We start from the raw sequence: 27,135 nt of genomic DNA, 5'->3' as shown, positions 1-27,135 counted from the left end.
ATGAAGTAGTCTTTAATCAACAGGAGAATTCTAGTTTCATTATGAATTTCTAGTTTTTGGAACAATATTGACACCTGCAGTTGGAAAACAAAAAGCGGCTGGGCACTGTGGCTCACGTCTGTAATCCCAGCACTTTGGGAGGCCGAGATGGGTGGATCACAAGGTCAGGATATTGAGACCATCCTGGCTAACACGGTGAAACCCCATTTCTACTAAAAATACAAAAAATTAGCCAGGCGCGGTGGTGGGCGCCTGTAGTCCCAGCTACTCGGAAGGCTGAGGCAGGAGAATGGCGTGAACCCGGGAGGTGGAGCTTGCAGTGAGCCGAGATCGCGCCACTGTACTCCAGCCTGGGCGACAGAGCGAGACTCCATCTCAAAAGAAAAAAAAGCTTGCACAGCATGCATCATAACTCTCCCCTTTTCCCATACATAGCAAGGACTCCCACACACATGCTTGCTGCCCTCAGTCAGGTCAACCTAACCAGACACACAAGACTGGTGTGATGTACAAAGTGGCCTTATGTAAGATGGAGCAGGCAGGTGGTCACTGAGAATGATTTCTGGGCTTCTCAGAAGGCCCCCATGCCCAAAATAATACCTCCTGCATCTGCTGGCTGATGACTGAAATTCCACAACTAGAGAGTCATTCCTCTGGTTTAAGATGTCTTCACCCCTGCAAGAAATATAAACACCACAAGAAGCGGAAACACTTTAAACCTGATTAGCCTTGAGTATCTTAGCGTGCATGAGTCTGTCAGCATATTTTCCAGAAGCTAAGGGGAAAGGATCCGGGATCCCAGAGGGTCAGAACGGGAGGCAAGCTGAACAAAGGAAGGGACAACAGCCATGAAAACAGATTCATAAACTCCACTTATTTTTCAGTATGGCTTAAATGTTTAAGACAAAGGCAATAGGATAAAAACCAAAATTAATTAGGCAGATATCAGACCCAATACATTTCCAAGGTCTGGGAGTTATGAGCCATGTCCTACTCTGAAAATGTTGGAGGTGAGAGAAAAGATGCTCCTCTTTAACTAAACCTGCCTCATCCCCCAACCCCTTTAAGCTGAAAGATACCCCAAAGCACTCCAAGATGCTTTCTAAAGCATCCAGATTGCTAGATAAAGTCCACTAATGAAGTTCTACCTGCATAACCAGCCTACAGCTCCTAATACCAAGAAGGAGTGAACACCCTCAGGACCACTTACTCATAATCTACTAATAGAAATCCACTAGCCATCTTTTCAGGGGCCCGCCATCATGCTCATGCCATGCTTCCACACCATAAGATGAAGCCAGAATGACTCAAAATGGCAACGTCTCCACTTCTTCAAAGGAGAGGAAAGGAAACTCAAAAAGAAAGGCAATGCCTTCCCTTTGGTTTCTCTCCTCCTTCCTTGGTGGGCAGCTCTGTAGCCTCCACGGAGCTGCTTCTTAAAACTAACCCACCCATTCCTTCTCTTTAACTAGAAGCACAAGCCCCCTACCACATGTTATTTCATGGCTAGGGAGCTAAAACGTCACTTGCTTAAAGCAGATGTCACTGTAAGAGAAAGGCTGGGCTTCCCACTCCCTGTATCTCCCTAAGTGTCTGAACTCTCACCTTTCCACCAATACTAAATGTTTTGACTGACAAAGACAGTAGCTTCTCAACAGTGAGCCCCCATTCCACTAATTACAAGTGAAAATCTTGCCGGTGCTCACCAGCCTGCAGAGTGCCTTTCTCTTCATCTCTTGCCATGAAAGCTTAGCCCTCTTCGTCCCCCTGCCATTTGAGCAATGTGAAGATCATGCTTTAAAAGCAAAGAAAGCTTTCCCCTGACAAGCTGAAAGTCAGGTCAGCTTCCCCTGGGATGGCTGACTTAGGTCTAAGAGAATTACAATTCCCAGCATGCCAACATATACATTAAACTCAAAATGTGTCGCACGTTATGAGTTATGTTTGTTACTAGCAGATGGTAAAAATTTCTATCATCTGTAAAGTTGTTCCTATTTCTATAAAAATTACAAAAATCACATTCCTCAAATGTATGTCACCAAATGTATTTATTTATTTTGCATGAAAGTGGAGGTAGCCAACTGCTTCAATATTATTTATTATTTGTTGCAGATGCATAACATTCCCAGAAAATAAACCTTTTTAATCAGCTCCTTTTAAAGGGCCTATTTATTTTTAGAATTAAAAAAATAGCAAATAAAAAATGTAGTAAAAACATTTTTGATCATTTCTCACTTATTTGTTTTAAATCTATAAATTGTGCTATCTTATAGAGCTCCAGCCAAGGCCAATTATGGTGGTTAAGTAGAAATAGACGTCTAAACATGAAACTGTCATCATTTCCAAAATTCATCTATTCTTGATCATACGGTAACAGCATGAAACTAAATAAAAGTAACATCTATGAGCCTGATGGCTTTTCTCTTCCATTGAGCTCAAAACATTTCACCTATATGTCCCTTAATTATCCTCACAATGCCCCTTGGAGAAAGACAGTGATGGTGAATATTATGACTAGGTTAACTTTTTTAAAGATCAAGAAACTTAGGATAAGAGTTTGATCATCAAAACAATGTCATAAAGACACATTGTGTAAAAGGAACAGCAATGTCCAAAGTACCTCACTCAGCTCTGCCCAGAGAACAGCAGCTATCCTGGAGCCAAGAAGTGGTGGCACCTCTTAAACCCTGATGTCTACAAGCCCAGTAGTGAGTAGTTAACATGAGCCCCACAGAGGCAAAACAGGAATAAATGAAATAAGCCAAGCTATTTCCCAGTCAGACAGAGAGAACCATGAGGAGAATTCTGGAATAAAGTCTCAACTGTTATAATTTTTTACAGCCCCCAATTGACAAAGGATAGAAATCAGTCTCTTTCCACAGCTCACACACAAAGCAGACCTATGTAACCTAGAATTGTGGAATGGAAGATAGAGGAGTGTATAAAAAAATAAAAAATGATAAGATTCTAAAGTTGCCCAGCGAGGGCTACTGATGTCACTATTTTTATCAAATGCTACCCATTCATTAACCTGCTCCAATCTCTCCCTAGGCTGCCCTACTGGTGAGAAAGGTGCTGGAGCCAGGACAGCCTGCCCTCTGGCTGAGCCACAGGTTGATTCAGCAGACCCAGCCAGCCAGGGCGGATGACCTCCTCCCCACTGCACTCATCCACATGTAGCCTGATGAAATCTGATGAAATGCAGTTTGTTTTGGAGCGCTCGTTCCAAGCAAACTGCATTTCCCATGGAGGAGACTTTTAGGCAAGGGTATATGAAGCCAATTGTATCCCTTGACTAGAATCATCAAAATGTTTTATTCCTATTTTTTAAAAAATTATCCAAACTACTGATGTGTCTCCAGGGTTGCGGGGGTCTATGAAATAAGTGAATTCAAGGAGTAGAGAATGAACCACCTCTCACCTATCTTTTAGAAAAAGTTATCAGGTTTTGCATGTTTTTAAAATATGGTCCTTTTCAAATAAGAAAAACACAATTCACTTTCGTCCAAAAGCATTTTCTGAATACCACTGTGTCAGATACTGGGGAGACAGGGTCGTGATTGAGCCATTCTGCTGATGAGAAGACAACAGTCTGAGGCAAGGAGAATGGGGAAAAGGAAGAAAGGCACCTATTCACAATCAAACAACGTGAGCAGCCTGTGGTCAGGGCACTGGCAGGGGTAGCACAGGGAATCAGCATTGTTTCCTGCAGGAGACCAGCTTTGAGCTGGGTCTTGGGAAAAGGGCAGGTTAAGGAGATGGAAAGGAAGAAGGGCTTAGAGGTACAAAATACATGGATTACTAGTAAGTGGCCTTTGGGAGTATATTCAGAGGCGGTTATGTCACCCTCTCCATACCACCTTGCTTCCTTTTTTTTTTTTTTAGACAGAGTCTCACTCTGTTGCCCAGGCTGGAGGGCAGTAGGGTGATCTCAGCTCACTGCAACCTCCGCCTCCCAGGTTCAAGTGATTCTTTTGCCTCAGCCTCCCAAGTAGCTGGGACTACAGCTGGGACATATAGGTGTGCCACCACACCCAGCTAATTTTATATATATATATATTTAGTAGAGATGGGGTTTCAGAACATTAGCCAGGATGGTCTCGATCTCCTGACCTCATGATCCACCTGCCTTGGCCTCCCAAAGTGCTGGAATTACAGGTGCAAGCCACTGTGCCTGGCCCACCTTACTTCTTTAACAAGATGGAATTCCTCATTTAAAGTTTCATTTATGTGGTTTACCCACTGCTAACCTATCATTGCTACCTCACTCTAAATAGGTTCGTCTGATCCCTTCCTAAGAGCAGATTTGGTTTGGAGCAAATGCATGAAGGGTGGATGCAGAGGAAACAGAGAAACACTCTCCCCCTTTTTACAGTTTACATCAGGCTGCCTCTAAGCAGCCTGGCCACGGAGAAGACAATCTTTTCAGATACTTTGAGACCTGACAACATGCTAACATGCTCCCTGGGCATGGACCTGGAGCCATGAGGGTGAGGAGGAGGAAGAAAAGGCATAAGGAGGAGAGAAGAACGTTCCCCAGAAACTCCCCTGCTCTCCAGAGCAGCAGTGTAAGCGCTGTGTATAATTAAGGAAATTTAATCAAACACTCCAAAATTATAACAATTGTTTTAAATTTAATGAGTCAAACTAATTAACATCTCATTATTTATAAAAGCAAACGATAAAAATTAAAAATTGTTTTTTAAATTAGAGTAAAGCAAGGTTGCTGAAGTGTACTTGCAAATTCCCTTCTTAATCTATAGACATAGCTGGTGGACTGAAAGGCAGAAAGAGAGTGAGCATGGGACAGAGGCAACTCAGACAGAGAAGGTGAGGCTGAAGGTAGAACGTGGTAAAAAGGCAAGAATCTCCCAACTGGAGTCTTTTGAAGCTCTGAGTTGTTGTGGTTGTGATGTTATAGGTGTGATGGTGGTGATGGTGATGGTGGTGGTGATAGTGGCAGCAGAAGTACTGGTAGTAGTGCTGGTGGTAGTGATGGTGATGATGGTTATGATGGTGATGATGATGGTGGTTGTGGTAGCAATGGTGACAGTAGTGGCAGTGAAGGTGGTGGTAGTGGTGGTGATGGTGATGGTGATGATTGTGATAATGGTGGTGATGGTGCTGGTGGTACTGATGGTGATGGTCGTGGTGGTGATGATATGGTGGTGATTGTTATAATGGTGATGACGGTAGTGATGTTGATGGTGGTGACGATGGTGGTAGTGGTGGTAATGGTAATGATGGTGGTGGTTGTGATGATAATCGTGGTGACAGTAGAGATGGTGGTGGTGGTGATGATGACGATGCTGGTGGTGGTGGTAATGGTGTTGGTGGTGGTGAAAGTGGTAGTGAAGGTGCTAGTGGTTAAAAATCTGTTGAGGAGTGAGAAATAGTCAACAGTGCATATAACAAATTCTTAAATCCTAAAGAACATGACTATGCCCCTGCTCACTTATACTGGATTTTCCTTATGAGCCAAGTAATTTCAGTTCTCATGAATGTTCACTCTACTTTCCCCCAACAGCACTATAACATTGGCTCACCAGCACTCCTTTCACCCACTGTGTATTATTTCTACCATGGACTCCTCAAAAATATCGGTCCCCTTTTACTTGTTTGTCTCTGACCACAAACAAGTAAAGGTTATCTCAATCTTAATTCAATCTTGAAAATATTTTCTGGGAGATTTCTAGATCTCTACTTTAGCTATGCTGACCTGTTCTACCAGAACAGGAATGAGATTGAGGGTGGTCTGTGCCATAACCACTTCTGTACTATATCTTTTGAGAAACTATGACATTAAAGGGAGTCACAAAGTCACAAAGACCTACAAACAAGTTTAAACCACAGTCATCCCAAATAATTTTCTGGGTCTATGTCATCCTCCCAGGCCAATCTGGCCCATGTTAAATGTTGCTAGTAACAACTACTCTCCATGGACTTTACATGAATTACTGCATTTAAAACCCCAAGAGGCATTCTCCCTATTTACAGTGAAGAAAGAAGAGGCTCTGAGGTTAACTAACTTGTCCAAGTCCCATAACCAGTAAGCGACATCACTTAGATGTGAAGCCAGGCAGTCTGGCACCAGAGACCAAATTCTTAGACTCTGCTCCACTGCCTCCCTGGGGAACTGCTCACTGACAAGCTTTGACAAATGGTACCTTCATCCTTTGTTAGTAAATGCTAGGCAAAAGGGTATTAATTTACAGATCACGACTGTTTCAGTTCATTCTTCTAAGATCTGCTAAGCCTCCTTGGTATATATATGTATATATATACCATATATATATATACACATATATACGTATATATATACATATATATACCATATATATATATACACATATATACGTATATATATACACACGTATATACACGTATATATATACGTGTATATATAGGCTAATTTTAAGAATTCTTCTAAAACCTATAAAATATAACTGGAATATGCAATTCAAATGACAAAGCACTAGCAGTGAACTAATACTCTAGTCCCTACATTTTTTCAAACAGAAGATTTCAGAAGCTGTAAGGTAAACCGACTCCCCCATTTTACTGATTTTTAAGTGTGAATTCTGCATACTGAATTCCTTAAGAAATACAGAATGCCACAGTAAGTTCATTTTATGAGAGAGCTAGCACAGTTGAGTTGCTGCAAACTGGTACTGGACACTCATCAGTTTTTTACTGATCATTTACTGAGTTCCAACTCCATTTCTAGTTCAGTGGAACGATGACTGTTTCAAATCTCTCTTGTAAATATACTCCAGTGGGTTTTAGAGAGATGACAGATAAATGACAGCTTTGCATTTCCAAGGGTTAAATGCTTTTCCTGAGGGATCCTAAGTCTTGGTGCCATGAGAACAAGTGTCAGGCTCTAATGGAATTGTTCCATGATAAATAAACTGCCAGGCTGTATGACAAGCAGCTTTCAGAGTCTTTCCATATAGTATAAACAGCAGAAGTTAATTTGAGTTTCTTAACAGGACCTTTTTCCTTTACAATATAAAAGTGCCTTGGGATGAAGCAATTACTCTGATTTACCATCTTCTCCTTGGTAGAATATAAAGATGCAGCAGAGCCTCACAAAGGCAGTAACTTAACCAAATGAGACCCACTTGCAAAGTCCCTACTATGCTATTTCAAAGTGCTCCCTTCCCAGCAGCAACACAGGGCCGTCATCAGTCACAGGTGTCTGCGATGAGAAGGATGCTGACTTCCAGGGCTTTTCATGGGAGAGCCAATAAATTATTTTTCCTCCACCAAATGCTCAGTTAAATTTCATTTTCACTTTACAGCACCAGTTTCTAAACTTCAGCTCCTAGGAATTTTTAAAGCTATCTACACAATGAGTCATATTTTATAACATGCTTATGTTTTAACCATGATGCCCTTCCCTGCAATCCTTGCTGTGGCCACTCAGGGTCATGGGCTGGTGCCTGAAGTCAGAGGGGAGAAGGGTGTCTGAATCCTCTCATCCAATCCCCATACTTCAGGTGGGTCAGTCTCATGGACCCAGAAAGCCCAGAGACCCTCAACATTAGCCTTAAAAAATGGCTCATGCTCTTCCCGAATCCAACTCGACTTCTTTTTCTCCCAGGACTACTAAGGAGACAGGCTGTGGTTGAAATGGGGTTTCTGAAAAGGAGTAAGAGTCACCTTGAACTACTGCTATTCATTGAACTGAATCAACTTACCTGTGAGGTAGAGAACAAGCCTTAGGCTAGAAAGAAGATAAATAGAACCGACTTTTCAAAAAGGAAGAATTAAAAGGAGATGCACAGCCCCAAATGCCTCATGAGAGCTAATCACCCTGACAGGCCAACCATGATGGTTCTCCACGGAGACAACACAGGTGGAAACCACCAGAATAAACTCACTGATGTACCTGAGAGGGAAGGACACCCTGTGTGAAGAGAGAATGATCTGTTTTGGTACAAGCAGTGTCAGCTTAGCTAGAAGTCTCAGTGGGTCAAGAGGACAGAGAAGAGAGAAATAAGACAATAAAAATATCAGAATCTGGAAGAGAACACAGAACAGCCCCTGTGGTCACCACAAAAGCAGAATCGGGGTGTGAGATCAGGGGCTTGGTTCCTCAGTCACCAGTGGTCAGATGCGCCTCAACTTCCCTCCTCCAACCTTCCCTCACCTCAGTCTTCACACCCTTTCCTCCTCTCTGGGGGGAGCCCTTTCTCCTCCCCAGGCTAACTCCCCCACCTGGGCTCTGAGTCCTATCCCCCCAACCCCACCTTCCCATAGATGCCACTCTCTCCTGTTTGCTCTTGGTCTCAACTGGCTTTTTTGAATCAGCAAGTAAACCTGGTTAAGGCCCCCCTGTATTTAGAAAAAGAGAATGATAAGCCCTCCCTGACCCTCTTTCGTGCCATTACATCTTCTCTTATCAGCCACAGTTTTCTGCAAAGCTGTCTACACTTGCTATCTCTCTCCAATTCATGGTTTCCCTAAACATGCAATCTGGTTCTCCTCCTCACAGCCAGGCTTCAACTTCCTCATGGGGCAATCCATGGATGCTTTTCATTCCCCTGCCTCCCCTTGGGTAGCACTGCCCTTCAGAGGCCTCCTTTCCTGGCCCTCTGGTACCATGAGATCGTGGTCTCCCTCTTGTCTCTCTGGCTGCTCCTCAGTTTGCTTGCCATGTTTCCCTCCTGTGACACTCCAGGCTCTGTGCAAAACCTGGTCTCTTCTCAAGTGACAGTCTTTATGGGAGATGCCATTCATTCCTTGTCTTCAGGTGTCTTATTGATGTTGTACAAGTCTCCAAGACTCACTCAAATCTCTCTTTTCAGCTACCAATTATCCAACTCCCTGTGTGGCCTTCTCAAGTCAGGTTTCTCATAGACAGCCTGCATGTCCAGACTTAGCTCACCACCACGCCGACTCCAACCCCAACCTCCACTTGTTGCCTGTGTCTGCAGATGGCAGCACTACCCACCTAGTTGCCTGAGTCAGAAACCTGGGCATCATCTGGAATCTGTGATTTCCCATACCCCCATATCCAATCAACCCCCTCTAGATCTGTCAACTCTACTACCTGAAGACCGCTCATACTTGTCCAACTCTCTCCTTCTGCACTGCCAACTCCTTGGCCCAAGCCACCATGGGCTCCCTTCCAGCCCCCTGCAGAGCCTCCTAAAATATATCTCCTGGCTGTTCTTCCTACCCCAGCCCAATCGCTCCTACCCCAGCCCAATCGCTCCTCCTCCATCAAGCCAGGGTGGTGTTTCTTTAAAAAAGAGCAGTTTGGTCATGCCACTGCCCTGCCCTCAGGATAGAGTCCCAATCTGGTAGCCACGGCTTTGCAGGACCTAGCCCCTGCTCATCTGCTCAAGGTCAGCTCCCAATCTTCCCAGTTTCTCTGTTATGGCTCCTTCCTGTACCTTGAACACCTCTGCTGTCTACCTGCCCTCCTCCTCCTGATCCTGAAGGTCTCACTTTAGTGATTTTTCCCTCTTGGGAACATTCCCAGACTCCCCTCACCAAACCCCGGGGCCCTATATGAGTCCTACATAGAACCCTCCACTCTCCCCGATAATGGCACTTCTTATGCTAATTATCTGAATCCTTTATTAAACCGTACCATACGAAGAAAGTCTACATCTAGTTTCTATCAAATTGTATCCTCAGCACATAGAAGAGTGTCTGGCAGTCTAATTCCTTGTTTCCTGAAACACGCGATCTGGTTCTCCTGTTTGCACGCTGGCACAGAGGGGGCACTGAATAAAATAGTATAAGATACATTAAAAATATGTGGTAAATGAATGTTTCATGCTTTTTCCTTCCTTTTCAAAATTTAGGCTGTATGCATATCACAATTTGAACACACACAACTAAACCCCATTCAGATCCTGAGTCCTACATTTTATTAATGGCTACAGAATTTAGTAATAGTGGGAATCATAATAACAGTAATATTGAGCAACTGCCTGGTGCTGGAAAACCTGTAAAGAAAGTTTATATTTGTTATTTTATTTACCCCCTCAACAAACTTCCTTATTTATACAAAACACAAAATTTTAATAAAAGCATATAAATCTAAAAATGATATAAGATCTGTGCCATAAACCTTATTGATGCTCATTTTATAGATAAAGGCCTTTCATCAATGAAAAAAGTGGGGCTTAGAAAATTTAAACAGTTTGCAAAAGTCACACAATAAGTATTAGAATCAGGATTCCAAGTTGCATGGAAATTGTGGATATTTAAAACAACTTAAGTTCTAAAAAGTTTATGCTTTTCAATTTAAAAAATATTATTTAATGCTCATTATACACAAAGTACCAGCTACACAGGACAAAAAATGTCTGTGACCACAACTTCCACACAGGTACTGCGGAGGACATTTCTATAACTTCCTTTGGTGAAAACTCTGTAGTCAATTAAGCTTGACTCAGAGGAAGACATTAAGAATTATCAATTGTTTGAATTCCACAGTTCTATAATTCATTCTGTGCTAGTGACACTAAAGACGATTAATTCTAAATATCCATATAACAATGTCAGAAAACCAAGGGGTCTTCCTATAGCTGTGGCATCACTCACAGGTTCCCAATTTCAGTTAGACACCTAATCTATCATACAAATATTTTACTTGATTCCCTAGAACATTAGGAATGTTATATATCATGGTGCTGCCTAAGCATGATAATTATCACAAATCTTTAAGAAATGTTGCAAAGAGGACATGAAGTCTACTCTAACAATGTGTTTGTTTCCTCTTACCTTAAAATGTTTCCCTTTTTTTCTTTTCCTCCCTTCCCACTTTTTTTGAGAGGGGAGAGAGAGTCTCACTCTATCACCCAGGCTGGAGTGCAGTGGTGTGATCTCGGCTCACTGCGACCTCCGCCTTCTGGGTTCAAGAGATTCTCATGTCTCAGCCTCCCAAGTAGCTGGGATTACAGGCATGCACCACCATGCCTGACCAATTTTTTTATTTTTAGTAGAGATGGGGTTTTGCCATGTTAGCCAGGCTGGTCTTGAACTCCTGACCACAAGTGATCCACCTGCCTTGGCCTCCCAAAGTGCTAAGATTACAGGCATGAGCCACTGTGCCCAGCCCTGTCTCTTTTTATGCTTCCCATATACACCCACATACAACACAGCAAGTCCAATGACACAGGCAATACAGGCAGCTAGCTCTGTGATATGGAGATAAATTTATTAATGTGAAGAGAGCCCATGAAGAAGGCTCTTCTTCCTCGAAACACTGCACAGAACAAAAGACAAGCTAGGGTAGGTGGGGTTCAGCATTTAGTTGTACACACAGGAAGAGATGGGGGAGACACTTCACATTTCTCCCCATCCTTGATCTCTGCCAACTCAACATCAATTAGTCCTCTGATGAGTTAGCAGGCCTCCATTCTGTGGGCCTCCATCTGGGTTTCCCAGCTGTCTGGGCCCTTTGGGGTCTCCATCCACTGGACTTCAGAGAACACACCTCTCAGCTTAGCTGAGAACAATGCCTGGCTCCCCTTAAGCACTCAATTACCATTTGTTGAATGGATGGATGAATAAATATCTGGTGTTCCTTCTCACTGAAGCCCTCCCTTCACTGAGCCAGTAAGGATAAACAACACATGAGATTTGTCTGGTACCCGGACAGTAAAGCACATACTATAATACATAAAGCTGCTTCAGGTACATTCTGGAAGCAGCAGCCTCAAGGAGTTGATCAAGCTAGCTTTTACCAAATTTTATTTATGACTGGCACAAAGAAATACAGAAGTGTCACATTGTCCTTTTGGAATTAAAATTATACATGCATTAACAGAAGATACTACATATCTTCTGGGAAACATACTAGAAAATTACTAAACTTGAAGATGTCTTGAACAAGAAGCAAATGATTCCAGGTCATCTTAGAATTACAGAAAAGGGAGAAACAGCAAGGCCTCCCATTAAACAAGAAGAATACTTCCTATCCCTGAACCCATAGTTTCCAAGGAGCCCCCTCTACCTTCAAAGATATTAACATTGTGCCAGAAATGAGAAGATTCAGCTAAGGTCCAAGCAGAGACAAGTCAGAACTCTTAGACCCTCATCTCAAGCAGGGTTAAGAAACCAATCCATACATTGTGATCAGTGGTTGGCAATGTTAAAGTGCTCTGCCAAGGTAAAATATCATTAATACCTAAATGAAAGATGACTAACAGCCACAGTTCAGAAAGAAACACTATTTCTCCATCTCAGACAGGTAGCCTGGGTAGGCTGTCATTAAACACTGACTTTGAACAAGCAATAGCATATTTAGGAATATACCTTTCATATTTAGAATTTCATTACAGAATTATTTATATTATAAAACAGGCCGGGTGCAGTGGCTCATGCTTGTAATCCCAGCACTTTGGGAGGCCAAGGCGGGTGGATCACCTGAGGTTGGGAGTTCGAGATCAGCTTGACTAACATGGAGAAACCCCGTCTCTACTAACAAAAAAATACAAAATTAGCTGGGCATGGTGGCGAAATGCCTGTAATCCCAGCTATTCGGCAGTCTGAGGCAGGAGAATTGCCTGAACCCGGGAGGCAGAGGTTGTGGTGAGCCAAGATCACGCCACTGCACTCCAGCCTGGGCAGCAAGAGCAAAACTCCATCTCAAAAATAATAATTATTATTATAAAACAAAAGTAATTGTAAAACCAATGAAATATCCATTCTTAGGAGACTGGTTAACAAATTATAGCACTTCATGCAATAGAAGACTGTAGTCATTGCATTGGATGGAGTGGATTTAAATGTATAGATATGGGGAATATCCAAGATACAAATATTGAGTGAAAAGAATAAGTTGTAGAAAAGCATGGATTATATAATCACTTGTACATAAAATGTGTGTGCATTTATAGACACATGAAAATTTTAAAATAGTTATCTTGAGGTGAAGGATAGAGTGGTGAGGAGTGGGGAAGAATTTATATTCTTCCGCTTTAGTTGAGGGTTTTACTGCACATGTTACTTTTTAAATACAAAGCATTACATTTTAAAAATATCGACAATGTAAGTTGTAATTTGTTCTTTCCCTTTAAACTATCTATAAACATGAAAAATGTAAAATTAAGGTAGTAACTATCAAATACAGCACAGGATTAGGTGCTACACTATACCAGGATCCTGGCTCTCCCTACCAGGCTAGGCCTATTTTCTTCATTCTCCTTCCTCCTAACCAACCCCTTCCTTCCTCACTCCTCAAAAATGAACTAGACCATTCAGTAGCTCTCCTATACACCAACAGCAACCAAGCAGACAGTCAAATCAGGAACTCAACCTCTTTTACAATAGCTGCAAAAAAAAAGTAAAATACTTAGGAATATACCTAACCAAGGAGGCTAAAGACCTCTACAAGGAAAACTACAAAACACTGCTGAAAGAAATCATAGATGACACAAACAAATGGAAACACATCCCATGCTCATGGATGGGTAGCATCAATATTGTTAAAATGACCATACTGCCAAAAGCAATTTACAAATTCAACGCAATCCCCATCAAAATACCACCATCATTCTTCACAGAATTAGAAAAAAAATTCTAAAATTCATATGGAACCAAAAAAGAGTCCACATAACCAAAGCAAGACTAGGCAAAAAGAACAAATCTGGGCGCATCACACTACCTGATTTCAAACTATACTATAAGGCCATAGTCACCAAAACAGCATGGTACTGGTATAAAAATAGGCACATAGACCAATGGCACAGAATAGAGAACCCAGAAATAAACCCAAATACTTACAGCCAACTGATCTTTGACAAAGCAAACAAAAACATGAAATGGGGAAAAGACCCCCTTTTCAACAAGTGGTGCTGGGATAACTGGCTAGCCAGATGTGGGAGAATGAAACTGGATCCTCATCTCTCGCCTTATACAAAAATCAACTCAAGATATTAAGGACTTAAATCTAAGACCTGAAACTATAAAAATTCTAGAAGATAACATTGGAAAAACCCTTCTAGACATTGGCTTAGGCAAGGATTTCATGAACAAGAACCCAAAAGCAAATGCAATAAAAACAACAATAAATAGCTGGGACTTAATTAAACTAAAGAGCTTTTGCACGGCAAAAGGAACGGTCAGCAGAGTAAAGAGACAACCCACAGAGTGGGAGAAAATCTTCACAATCTATACATCTGACAAAGGATTAATATCCAGAATCTACAACAAACTCAAACAAATCAGTAAGAAAAAAACAAACAATCCCATAAAAAAGTGGGCTAAGGACATGAATAGACAATTCTCAAAAGAAGATATATAAATGGCCAACAAACATATGAAAAAATGCTCAACATCACTAATGATCAGGGAAATGCAAATCAAAACCACAATGTGATGCTACTTTACTCCTGCAAGAATGGCCATAATCAAAAAATCAAAAACCAGTAGATCAACATCTACTGTTGATGTGGTGATCAGGGAACACTTCTACACTGCTGGTGGGAATGTAAACTGGTACAGCCACTATGGAAAACAGTGTGGAGATTCCTTAAATAACTAAAAGTAGAACCACTATTTGATCCAGCAATCCCACTACTGGGTATCTAGCCAGAGGAAAAGAAGTCATTATACGAAAAAGATACTTGCACATGCATGTTTATAGCAGCACAATTCACAATTGCAAAATCGTGGAACCAACCCAAATGCCCATCAATCAACAAGTGGATAAAGAAACTGTGATTGATATATATAAATATATATATATAAAATGGAATACCACTCAGCCATAAAAAGGAATGAATTAATGACATTTGCAGTGACCTGGATAAGACTGGAGATTATTGTTCTAAGTGAAGTAACTCAGGAATGGAAAATCAAACACCACATGTTCTCACTGATATGTGGGAGCTAAGCTATGAGGACAAAAAGGCATAAGAATGATACAATGGACTTTGGGGACTTGGGGGGAAGGGTGGGAGGGTGGCAAGGGATAAAAGACTACAAATAGGGTACTGTACATACTGCTCAGGTGATGAGTGCACAAAATCTCACAAATCACCACTGAAGAACTTACTCATGTAAGCAAACACCACCTGTACCCCAATAACCTATGGAAAAATAAAAATAAATAGAGGAAAAAAAGTGAACTAGACCAATGTTTCCACAAACCTATCCTATAGGCTTTAATTCCAACCAAACTCCAGGTTGACTAAGGACATTCCAAGTCTCAAAGTAATTCCTCTGTACTCAGGCAGGCAAAAAACAAAAACAAGCTCACTGTATCCATTCTGATAGCACCTAATTTGCATCTGCTCCAGAATAATGGGGGTCTGGGATAAATAAGCTACAATATTCCCCAGGATACCTCAGAAGACAGCAGGTCTTCTGACACCCGGCCTGGGGGCTTCTCTTTATAAACTCAACTTGTCTCCTCCCAAGAGATATAGGACCTCCAGACTGAACTTGCAGACTGAACTTGGGTACCAAGGCTTCTAGAACTTTTTAATTTATAGATAGATAACAATTTACTGAACTGCCAACGCCTTACAGGAGGTCTGAATTCTACTCTCCTGGCTACAGATTTACTAACCGTCTATTCCTCTTCCTTATTCATCCCCCTAACCACATCTCTCCTACCTTTAAAATTTCATCAGTACTCTTCTCAGTTTTTGCATAAAACTGTATCCTTTACTCCTATCTAGTCAAACTTTGCTGTTTGATTAACATGAGTTATTATTTCTTCCCAAGTTAGTATGTAATAAAATTAGAACTTGAGATAAAAATGTGTTCCCTGTTCCCAAATATTTACATTTTAAGCAGTTTTTTCTGACTAGTATTTACCAGTCTTACACAGCAAGGAAATCATCAGTAATAAATGTAACACCATTTCTTAATATTAATGTTAAGCATATTATATTTTCTTACACATTAAAGGTTAACTAATAGTATCTCATTACTTTACTATGAAAACATTGGTAATTCTGCAAATTCACTGTCCATTTACTATCCATGTGAATTATTTTAGCAGGCACATTAAATTCACAAAAGAATGATAAATATCTGAAAACTGCATATCCTCATTAATCATCAAGGAAATACAAACCAAATCAAAGTGAAATCATTTTTACCTGCAAAGTTGAAACAGTTTTTTTTCAATTAGTTGGAAAGGTAATATTCAATATCAGTGACAGTGGTGTCTCCCAGGCAGCTGGAGGAAGAGTAAATCAGAAGAAACTTCCTAAAAACAATTTTGTATTTTGTAGAACATTTTCAGAAGCTTTAAAAAGAACACTTTACCTCGATAAGCTCTCCTAGGAATCTGACCAAAGAAAACTGTCAGAAATGCTCAGATTTATGTGCATGAATTTCCATCAGAGAATTGTATATAAGAGGGACAAACTAGAAGAAACCTAACTTGTAATAATCAGAAAATAATTAAATCACCATGTAGCTATTAATACTCATGTACCTCAATATTTAATGACACAGGAAAGGCTCATAATGTAATGTTAAATGGGAAAAATCATATAACAATATAAAATGTTTATATAAATGGATATTTGTGTGCATATACATATATATATGAATATATCCATAAAATAAAATCTAAAAGACCTCTAAGATGTTAACAGTGGCTATTCTTGAGACACAGAATAAAATTTTATTTTTCCATTTTCTGTTCTTACTATTTTTGAACATTTTATATTAAACATTTATTATTCTTTATACCTATTAGGATGGCTACTCTCAAAAAACAGAAAATAACAAGCATTGGTGAAGATGTGGAGATACTGCAAAGAAACCCTTGAGCACTGCTGGTGGAAATACAAAGTGGGCACAACTACTGTGCAAAATAGTATGGGAGGTTCCTCAAAAAATTAAAAGTAGAATTATAGTATGATTCAATAATCCTACTTCTGGGTATATACCCAAAAGAACTGAGAGAGGGGTCTTGGAGAGATATCTACACACCCACGTTCACAGCAGCATAACGCACAATAACCAAGAGGGGGAAACAACTCAAGCGTTTATCAACGGATGAACAGATTTTTAAAGTGTGCACGCTCATACAATGGAATATTATTCAACCTTAAGAAGAAAGAAAATCCTAATATGTGGTCAATGTGACAGGCTGAACTATGTCCCCCCGAAAGCCATATGTTGAAGCCCTAACCCCCAGTATCTACTGTATTTGGAGACAGGGTCCCTAAAGAGGTGATTAAGTTAAAATTGGGTCATTAGAGTGGGCCCTAACCCAATCTGACTGGTGTCCTTATAAGAGGAGGAAACTGAGACAGACATAGAGGGGCAACAGGGATGCTTGGGCAGAGAAGAAAGGCCACATGAAGAGGCAGCAAGAGGCCATCTGCAGCCAGGGACAGAGGCCTCAGAGAAAACTGGCCACCACCTTGATCATGGAATTCCAGCTTCCAGAACAGTGAGAATATAATTTTCTGCTGTCTAAGCCACCCAGTTGGTGGCATTTTGTGACAGCATCCCTAGCAAACTAATGCATACAACACGGATGGGCCTTCAGGATATTATGCTGAGTGAAATAAGCCAGTCACAAACAGATAAATGCTGTGTGATTCCACTTACAAGAGGAACCTAGGGTAATCAAATTCATTGAGACAGAAAGTAGAAGGACGGCCACTAGGGGATGCAGGGAGTGGGAAAACAGCATTTGTTGTTTAATAGATATAATTTCAGTTCTGCAAAATGAAAAGAGATTGGTTGCACAACAATATGAACGTACTTAACGCTACTGAACTATATACTTAAAAATAACTGGTTGGACACAGTGGCTCATGCCTGTAATCTGAGCACTTTGGGAGACCAAGGCAGGTAGACTGCTTGAGCCTGGGAGTTTGAGACCAGCCTGAGCAACATGGCGAAACCCTGACTCTACTAAAAATACAGAATAATTAGCCAGGCACGGTGGTATGTGCCTGTAGTCCCAGCTACTCAGTAGGCTGAGGTGGGAAGATCACCTGAGCCTGAATGGTCGAGGCTGCAGTGAGCCGAGATCGTGCCACTGCAAGTCAGCCTGGGCGAGAGAGCAAGACTGTCTCAAAATAATAATAATAATAATAAGATGATAAACTTCTTGTTATATATATTTTACCACAATTTTTTTTTATTATTATACTTTAGGTTTTAGGGTACATGTGCACAATGTGCAGGTTTGTTACATATGTATCCATGTGCCATGTTGTTTTGCTGCACCCATTAACTTGTCATTTAGCATTAGGTATATCTCCTAATGCTGTCCCTCCCCCCTCCCCCCACCCCACAACAGTCCCCAGAGTGTGATGTTCCCCTTCCTGTGTCCATGAGTTCTTATTGTTCAATTCCCACCTATGAGTGAGAACATGCAGTGTTTGGTTTTTTGTCCTTGCGATAGTTTACTGAGAATGATGTTTTCCAGTTTCATCCATGTCCCTACAAAGGACATGAACTCATCATTTTTTATGGCTGCATAGTATTCCATGGTGTATATGTGCCACATTTTCTTAATCCAGTCTATCGTTGTTGGGCATTTGGGTTGGTTCCAACTCTTTGCTATTGTGAATAGTGCCGCAATAAACATACGTGTGCATGTGTCTTTATAGCAGCATGACTTATAGTCCTTTGGGTATATACCCAGTAATGGGATGGCTGGGTCAAATGGTATTTCTTTTTTAAAAGTAGATTTGAGCCTTAAAAATTGTTTCACAATTATACATGTTGACACATTTCATTAATATTTCAGATAAAACACCATGTAATTTTCCTCACTAGCTATCAATAGCAAAATGACAATATTCTAGAAGTTTACCTCAATTTTACAATATGGTTTGTCATTAGGGAGTTGCAAAATAAAACAATGAGATACCGCTACACACCTATTGTGATGGCTAAAATCCAAAAAGCTAATGTACAGCTGCTGGGAAAGATGCAGAGCTGGCTGGAATATAAGCAGCTGGATATGGCTGCTTAGGAAGATAGTTTGGCAATTTCTTAGAAACTAAACATAGTCCCACCATGCAATCCAGCATTCATGCTCCTAGATATCTACCCAATTAATCTGAAAATGTACGTCCATACAAAAATCTACATGCAAATGTTTATAGAGATTTATTCATAATCACCAAAATCTGAAAGCAATCAAGATGCACTTCAATAGATGAACCATTGGTGGTACATCCATAGTGGAATATTATTCAACGATGAAAAGAAATGAGGTATCAAGTCACAAAAATACATAGATGAATCTTAAATGCATATTGTTAAATGAAAGAGGCCAGCCTGTAAAGCTACACATTGGATAATTCCAATTATATGACACGCTGAGAAAAGCAAAATATAGAGTAGTTTCCAGGTTGGGGACAGGAAGGTAGAGAAGGTTGAATGTAGAGTACAGGAGATGTTTTAGGGCAGTAAAACTATTCTGTATGATACTGTAATGATGAATACAAGAAATTAAGCATTGGTCAAAATTCATAGAACTTTATAAACACAAAGAGTAAACCTTAAATCTCATTCAGGAGATTAGGGAAATCCCAGGAAGAAAAGCAGAATGAGATAATATATATGCATTTTAAATGTATTTTTAAAACCTCACTTAACAGTATGAGGAAATAAAATGCTGACCCAAATAATAACTTTAGAAGTAAGTGGAGTCTGTAAGAAAAAGACAAAAGGAACTTCATATAAATATCATACTCTAGTTGATAAAGCTGTTTCCCAATGGAAGTACAGGATGATAATGCTGAAACTGCTATATATGCATACTGGAATTAAAGATGTAAGTAAATAGATGGTGAATAATGGAACCAAGATTTCTCAATGTTGAAGTGGGTAGGATTACACATTTGCAAGGGAAGGAAGTTAGAATGATCCATGTGATAAATGGATTAGAGCTGGAGACATCAGGATGAACTCCGTAGCATATGTATTAGCTTACTGTAGATATAGAGGGTTACATATAGAAATGTATACATACACACAGAGAGATTTGTATACACACATATATTTCCTTGCCCTGTCAGCTGAGTGATCCTACACCCAGTAGCAATGAGTACACCTAGCATCCTGATCTTCATTTCTAATAGAACCAGGGCTACTTGGAAAAATGGCTGATTCTAGGACTGGGGCAAAAAATATACAAAATAGGCCTGAGGCATCTTGTAGTGCAGAAAGCAAGAAAATGCTCACAACAACAACACAATAATGGGTATGTATCAAAGGGTTACAGGAGGCAATTGAAAGAGTTTCGAGTGGCTAAAGCTAGAGTAATTTGAGCAACACAATAAAGTAGTATTGGCTTATCACTTGAAGTATAAAATAAATATCCATGAGTCCACACGGTAAATAAATAAATGGGGAATAGCTGAATCACCCATGTGGAAGAATTCCAAATAATTTATGTAGATATTCCAACCTTAAGGAGGTGAAGCATAGCACGGCACTCTTTAAGAATTACAGCTATATGCAACAACATCAATCTCACAAACATAATATTGAGTGTTACATATTGAAAGTATGTTATATTGAAAGAAGCAATACAGAGAAGAATACTTACTATATAACTCTGTGTCTATAATGTACCAAACAAGCAAACTTATAGTCTTGGGATTCAGCATATAGTTACCTCTAGAGAAAAGGGAAAGGGTAACGATTAGAAGCATGCCTGAGAGAGGCCAGGTGTGGTGGCTCATGCCTGTAATCCAAGCACTTTGGGTGGGACAAGGTGGGCGGATCATGAGGTCAGGAGATCAAGACCATCCCGGCCAACATGGTGAAACCCCGTCTCTACTAAAAATACAAAACAAATTAGCCAGGTGTGGTGGCGGGCACCTGTAGTCCCAGCTACTCAGGAGGCTGAGGCAGGAAAATCACTTGAACACAGGAGGCGGCTGCAGTGAGCCGAGACTATGGCACTGCACTCCAGCCTGGGCGACAGAGTAAGACTCTGTCTCAGAAAAAAAAAAAAAAAAAAAAAAAGTATGCCCAAGAGAGATTCTGGGATTCTAGCTGTGCTCTGTTAAACTCGATCACTGATCTAAGTTCTGTCAAAGTTCTCAAAGTTATAACCAATTCAATGAATTGTGTACCTCACACCGTATACAAACCAACTTCAGTTCAGAAAAAGAAAATATGAACTTAATTTCGATGTAATGAAGAGATCTAGTACAATTTTTTTCACATGGTGATCCAATTGACCCATTAACGGTTAAACAGATCATTATTTTCCCACTGCTCTGCGGTGCCAATTTTTGTCAAAAGTCATGTTTTCATATATGCTTGGTTCTGTTCCTGGACTGACTTTTCAATTCCATGTGTATATTTGCCTATCCCTGCATCAACACTGTGTGTCTTAATTACTATAAATTTATAGCTTACTTATCTACCTATTTACTATAAGTAATAAGAAAAATTATTTATTACAAGTAATGAGTAATTACCATAAGTAGTAAGTAATAATTACTATAGATTTAAGTCTTGATGTCAGTAGAGTAAGTCCAACAACCTTATTCTTTTTCAAGATTGGTTTGTTACGCCTTATCCTCTGTACTTTTCATACGTTTTGGAATCAGCTTGCCAATTTCCACATACAATTTTGTACACAACTTTTGGAAACAAGTTTGGGAGCAAGTACGTCATATCCTTGCATATGCCATACCCATATTTCCTTCCTTGCTAAATGTGGAAGCATGGAGATGGAGTTTCCCTTTGCCTGGGTCCCTGAGTGAGGCCAATGTTGCAAAGAGCCTTCACCCCCATCAACACATGACAAACATACAGGGTTAGCAAGAAATAAACCTCATTATTAAAAAATATTAAATTATATGGCCCTAAAACTTAAGGCAAGAGGAAGCATTAAAAGAGAAAGATTTGAGATTAACTGTGGATTTATTTCAAATATCTGAGCTATGATAAGCTTATATACACACATATACTCATAAACACAAATGTGGGATATGTGAATTGTTACTTCTATATGAAACATCTGAGTTACTTGCAACTCTCTGAAATTAACTCAAACCATTTACCAGATGGCAAATTCTGGAGATAAATTTAAAATATGCAAAACAATGCTATCTGACATTTCTATGAAACACAGAGTACCTAATTGTAACTTAACATTTTAATTTTGGGTAGAGGAAACAATATAGAATTTTTATTTCTAATATTAGCTTTGAATGATAATCAATTCTGATTTGCAAAATGGTCTATGTTTTGTGAACAAATCAGCATTTCCCACTTGCTGTTTTTATTGGACAATAAAAGCCATATGGGCTAAGAATTCATCAGGATTAATAAAAAAGATGCAAATTCTTATAATACAACATTCCACATAACTTTATAAGAACCTCTGCAACAGCTTTTGTGTATATCAAATTAAAATTTACTATATAATAAAATTATGTAGTAATAATTTTCAACCTCTATCTAAAGTCATATGATTCTTCAACATTTATCCACTGCTACACCACAGTACATAAATCATGCAGGCGAATTCTCACAATACATATTATATAGGGCACAGAATTATTTTGATTTAATTCTCAATAAGAACTGAAGCAGTAACTTGTTACTTTAGACTGGCAAATCAATGGAAAATGCTTGCTCTAAGATTGGTTATCACTCCCGTCATGCAAGTAGCTTAAAAACTGACATATTAGCATTGACAAAAGGATTGCTCTATTTGTTTTCCAAAGGCTTTCCCACATGACTTTATACTTAGTTTTATGCCAAAGAAAATCAATCTCTTTATTCAACTTGTCAGTCAGAAAACACATGTAGAAACAATTATTTTATTGCAACACATAAAAGTACACTGAATCGTATAGGATGAAATAGAAATAAAATGCCAAAGTATTAACATGCCTGTAAACAGAATTAACATAAATATAGACTTAAATGTAAAAATAAAATTAAATATAGAAATTAAACCTAAAGGATAAAAATCAGTTGAATAGACTTACTCCAATCCTCAGTTTTCAAATACACCAGTCTCTTTTCATTTCAGAATTTTAAAAGCTCATTAGAAGGACTAGCTTCTTCCAACACAATGAAAGTCCACAAAAACCTAATTTTCCCTTTTTTTTAATCTGCAAAAACTAAGCTTTCTAGATGGATGATAATGCTGGCACATTTATATCAGAATATCAATGAAGAAAAGATTTCTCTTTAAAACAAGGATTTTGAGTGATTCTAAATTATACTTTACATAACAAAGAACCAAAAAATACAGATGCCTGGCTTTTGATCTAGTGCCTATAAAAAGAGCCCCAGAAAGGTCTACATGGAATACCAAGGTACAAAGTAACATAATACACAAGATCTAATGATTACCTAAGTTCCCCCTGGTTCCATCAAAGTCACTCAAGTTCACATGCATGAAGTACTCAATGTCATTCACATTAACTGCCTCATGTAAATTTTCCTTTGTTTTAATGGATGAGTATTGTATTGTAGGGCCTGGTTGTAAAATATGAAGTCTGACCTAGGAAAGGAGTCAAATCTTTGTCCCAGTGTCCATTCCCCTGGGGATCCTCATGTCCCCACACTTCAGCTCCCTGTATCCTCAAGGCCACCAAGGAGGCAGCACACCACTCCACACCACCACATCATAAACAATATACCTGTGTGCCAACCATGGATCTCTCTGCTATGGCTACAATCAACTGCCTCCATTTAAATTTTAGTCTCTGGGCACCTGTGGAATCACACAGATGCACAAAGTGGCACATGCTTTGAAGACGCTCAGGCCAAGACATAACCTCACTTTACACCAACTCTGTCAAAACAAGGCTGTTTATGAAGCATATTTCACTCAAGTATTAGCATCCTACATGGAGCCTTTTATTATGCTAAAGAAATTGTCACTGAATTAGACAACACTTTTCCCTATCCAAGAATACTGTTGGTGTGCAAGGAGCTTCCAAGGGCGAATAGATCACATTTACTCAACAGGAGTAAGCAGACATCCCAATGATGAACAAAAATGGTTACTGCAGACTATGATGACTCTTCAGTGAACTAAGGATGACCATCAAATTCTTATAGCTGAAGCAACCTACTAACTTTTTTGATCAGCCTTAGCCGAGAAGCATATGGGAGCAGACACCACAAAGTATGGTGTAGCAGAAAGAGCATTACTTGGAGTCCACGATATGGGCTTTAGTTCCAGCTCTGCCTTTTAGTTTACTTAAGCACTTGAAGAGCAAAAACCTTCTTTTCATCTATATATCCTTAGTACCTAGCAGTGTTTGCAAAACTGTGAACCCTCGATGAGTATTTGTTCAATGAAAGAACAAGAGAATATATAGGATGTATGTGATCTTAAGCACTTAACATCTTTGGGTTTAAGTTTCCAAATCTTTAAAAATGGGCACATAGTAAGGCAATGCATGCCTTTTACACTGGGTTGCTGAAAGAACCAAGCAAACTAGCAGATATGAAAGTTATCAGTTAACCATAAAGTCTGTTACAAAGGTACACTGCAAGTAAAGAAGCATTCTTTGAATTGGGGGTGGTGGAAGCAATGAGGCTACTTCAAGGAATATGGCCTTGAAAAGCCCAGATTTCTCCTCTGTCCCTTGAATCCCTTAATCTACCTCTTGGCTTAAAAGGGTGTTCAACTCACTGAGAGAGAAAATTGATATGGTTCTAATCAAAACCAAAAATGTGTACCAAGCTCTGAAAAATACAGTGCTAAAAAAAAAAAAACAAAAACAAAAAAAAACTTTCTCAAAGTCTTTCCTGGCAACAGTCTCCCTCATGAATTTCCCCACTAACACAATGGCACCACCCTGCTCACAATGTGCCAGCCCTTTCCCAGCCACCCCAGGTCCTTCTACTTAATAATCCCAGCATTGCCCACACGTTACCCTAGCACTCATTAGTATCCTACCAACTTTTCTAAAACCTAACTTCATATAATTATAAATCCATGAAGAAAAGTAGGTGCTTTAATCAACTTACTTTTAGATTTTAGAATAACAAGTAAAATATTTGGGAAAAAAATACATTTTATTCCCACCTTGTATTTAAAAAAATGAATTCCAATAAATTAAAGAATAATTATTTTTAAATGAAGCCATTAAAAAACAAGAAGGAAAGGCAGGGGCTGGCATTTCCTAATCATTAAAGCAATGAGAGAGAATGTTAAAAAAATGGACATATTTGATTATGCAATCATATAGACTTCTATGCATCTGTAACTACCACAAAGTTACAAAATTAAAGATAAACTAGGAAAAAGATACGTGACATATAAGAGAAGGGGCAGTAGTCTCATTATATATATAAAGAGCTCTTACAAATGAAAACAGTTGAAAATCAGAGAAATATGAGTTGGGACATGAATAGTTAAGTCATGAGGTGGGGGTGGAGAGGGAGAGAAAGTAGTCAAACAGGTACAAAAGCAGCAGCCTACTCCAAACAAAAAAAAAAAAGAAAGAAAAGAAAAAAACAAACACAAATAAGGAAATACCATTTTTACCTACCAAATAGGCAAAGAACTAAAAAGTGTAACCCTCAATAACCTACAGACAGCTGTGCAGAGCGGCAGGAGATCTCATGCGCTCCTGGTGACAGCCAAACAGGTAAAATCCTTCTGAAGGGAAACTTAGCAATATATCAAAAGCGTTCTGAAAGCTCACGTCCTCTAATCAGTAATTCTGTTGTTAAAAACTGTTACTAACAAAATTAACAGCAACGTGTGCAATGATTTCTGCACAAGAATGTTCACCATAGCACATGTTCATGTAACAGCCAAAATATTAGAAGAAAAAAATCTCAATGTCCAATGGAAGAATAAACAAGTTATGATATATTTAAGTAATGTAGTTTACAAATGTGTTTTCAAGAAAAATACGGTATTTAATAATAAATGTTTACAATACTAGTGAAAATGTAAGATTCAAAACTATACAGGGTATGATCTGAACATGTGTGAAAGGCCCAAATAGGAATACACACATTTTATACATACGTGTATGGGGGGTATATTTTGTATATATTTATTTATTTATATATAAACATATGTTTATATATTATATATTTATATTACTTTATAAATATATATTTTATTAAATATAATAAATATATATTAATTTTTATATATTATATGTAAATATATATTATACAAAATATATGAAAATTAATATTTATCTATTTACATATAAATATATATAACATATAAATATATATGTGTGTGTGTGTGTACATATATATATCAGTGAGAAGGTCAAAGACAGTCGTCTCAACTTCAACCTTGAGTGTTTTTGTGTTTTTAGCTTTGTTTTGGAATTATTGGATTTGGATCTCTGCAGACTCTGAAATGACAATGGGTAAAAGAAAAATTTTCAAGGTCAATTATTATTTCAAATTAGAAAACTCTAGGCTTTATTTCTTTGCACCTGGGAAGTCCTCATCAAGCCATTAAGGGAAGAGGAGAGGGTGAAGACACTGCAGCCATCAGTCCCCTGCAAAGAAGTCTAAGACAGAAGGATCTGCAGGAGGCGCCCAAGGACACCTCAGCTGGGCTGGCACATCTAAGCCCTGCCCGCTTCCCCACCACTCTAAGGGCCAAAGTCACTGTCTAGTCTTACTCCCGCAGATTGAAACCACATGAGCCACCTGGACCCCAAGCCCATTCACTTTGGGATTTCAGCCTTCCAGCAACAATCAAGTTGTCTTATATTTTCCTCAAATTAAAAAAAAAAAAAAGGCTCATTTATAAAAAAGAGAAGGGCTGCTCAGATCAAAAAGTGTTTTACAGAAAGACAGAGAGTAAACAATCTCAACCATTTTGTGAGCTAATAACACAAAGAGAGCTTTGATTTTATTTCTCATATATTTTATAAACACAGGAGAGGGTGGGTAAAAGACATCATGTGGCTTGCAGTTGAGGGGACAGAGGCTGGGCATGGGTCCAAAATCTCCCCATGATATTACCCGTGACACATACATGCACAAAAAGTCTGCCACATAATGAAGCATTTAAATAATTTAATTTGTATCTATGGGTCATGGGACTATGCAGAATATTTATTTATTTATTTTCTTTCTTTTTTTTTTTTTTTAAGACACAGCCTCGCTCTTGTTGCCCAGGCTGGAGTGCAATGGCATTATCTCGGCTCACTGCAACCCCCGCCTCCGGGTTCAAGTGATTCTCCTACCTCAGCCTCC

The 27,135-nt window shown here is 39.2% G+C and overlaps 1 protein-coding gene across 5 annotated transcripts in view; it reads right to left on the bottom strand.

The window, feature by feature from the left end:
• AFF3 (ALF transcription elongation factor 3) overlaps nt 1-27,135 on the bottom strand; it is a 611,721-nt gene that overhangs the window by 480,381 nt on the left and 104,205 nt on the right. For 4 of the 5 annotated variants that reach the window (XM_058429074.1, XM_032176529.2, XM_032176532.2 and 1 more), the window contains exon 3: nt 601-675. The exons of the other annotated variant lie outside the window; for it this stretch is intronic. In XM_058429074.1, coding sequence (XP_058285057.1) covers nt 601-675 — 75 coding nt within the window. The remainder of the gene's footprint in view (nt 1-600; nt 676-27,135) is intronic. 5 annotated transcript variants of the gene reach the window in all.

Source organism: Hylobates moloch, unplaced genomic scaffold (genome assembly GCF_009828535.3).
Source record: "Hylobates moloch isolate HMO894 unplaced genomic scaffold, HMol_V3 SCAFFOLD_15, whole genome shotgun sequence".
NCBI classification, from domain to species: Eukaryota; Metazoa; Chordata; class Mammalia; order Primates; family Hylobatidae; genus Hylobates; species Hylobates moloch.
The sequence above is the reverse complement of the archived record's forward strand: the minus strand, read 5'-3'. Positions and strand labels throughout refer to the sequence as shown.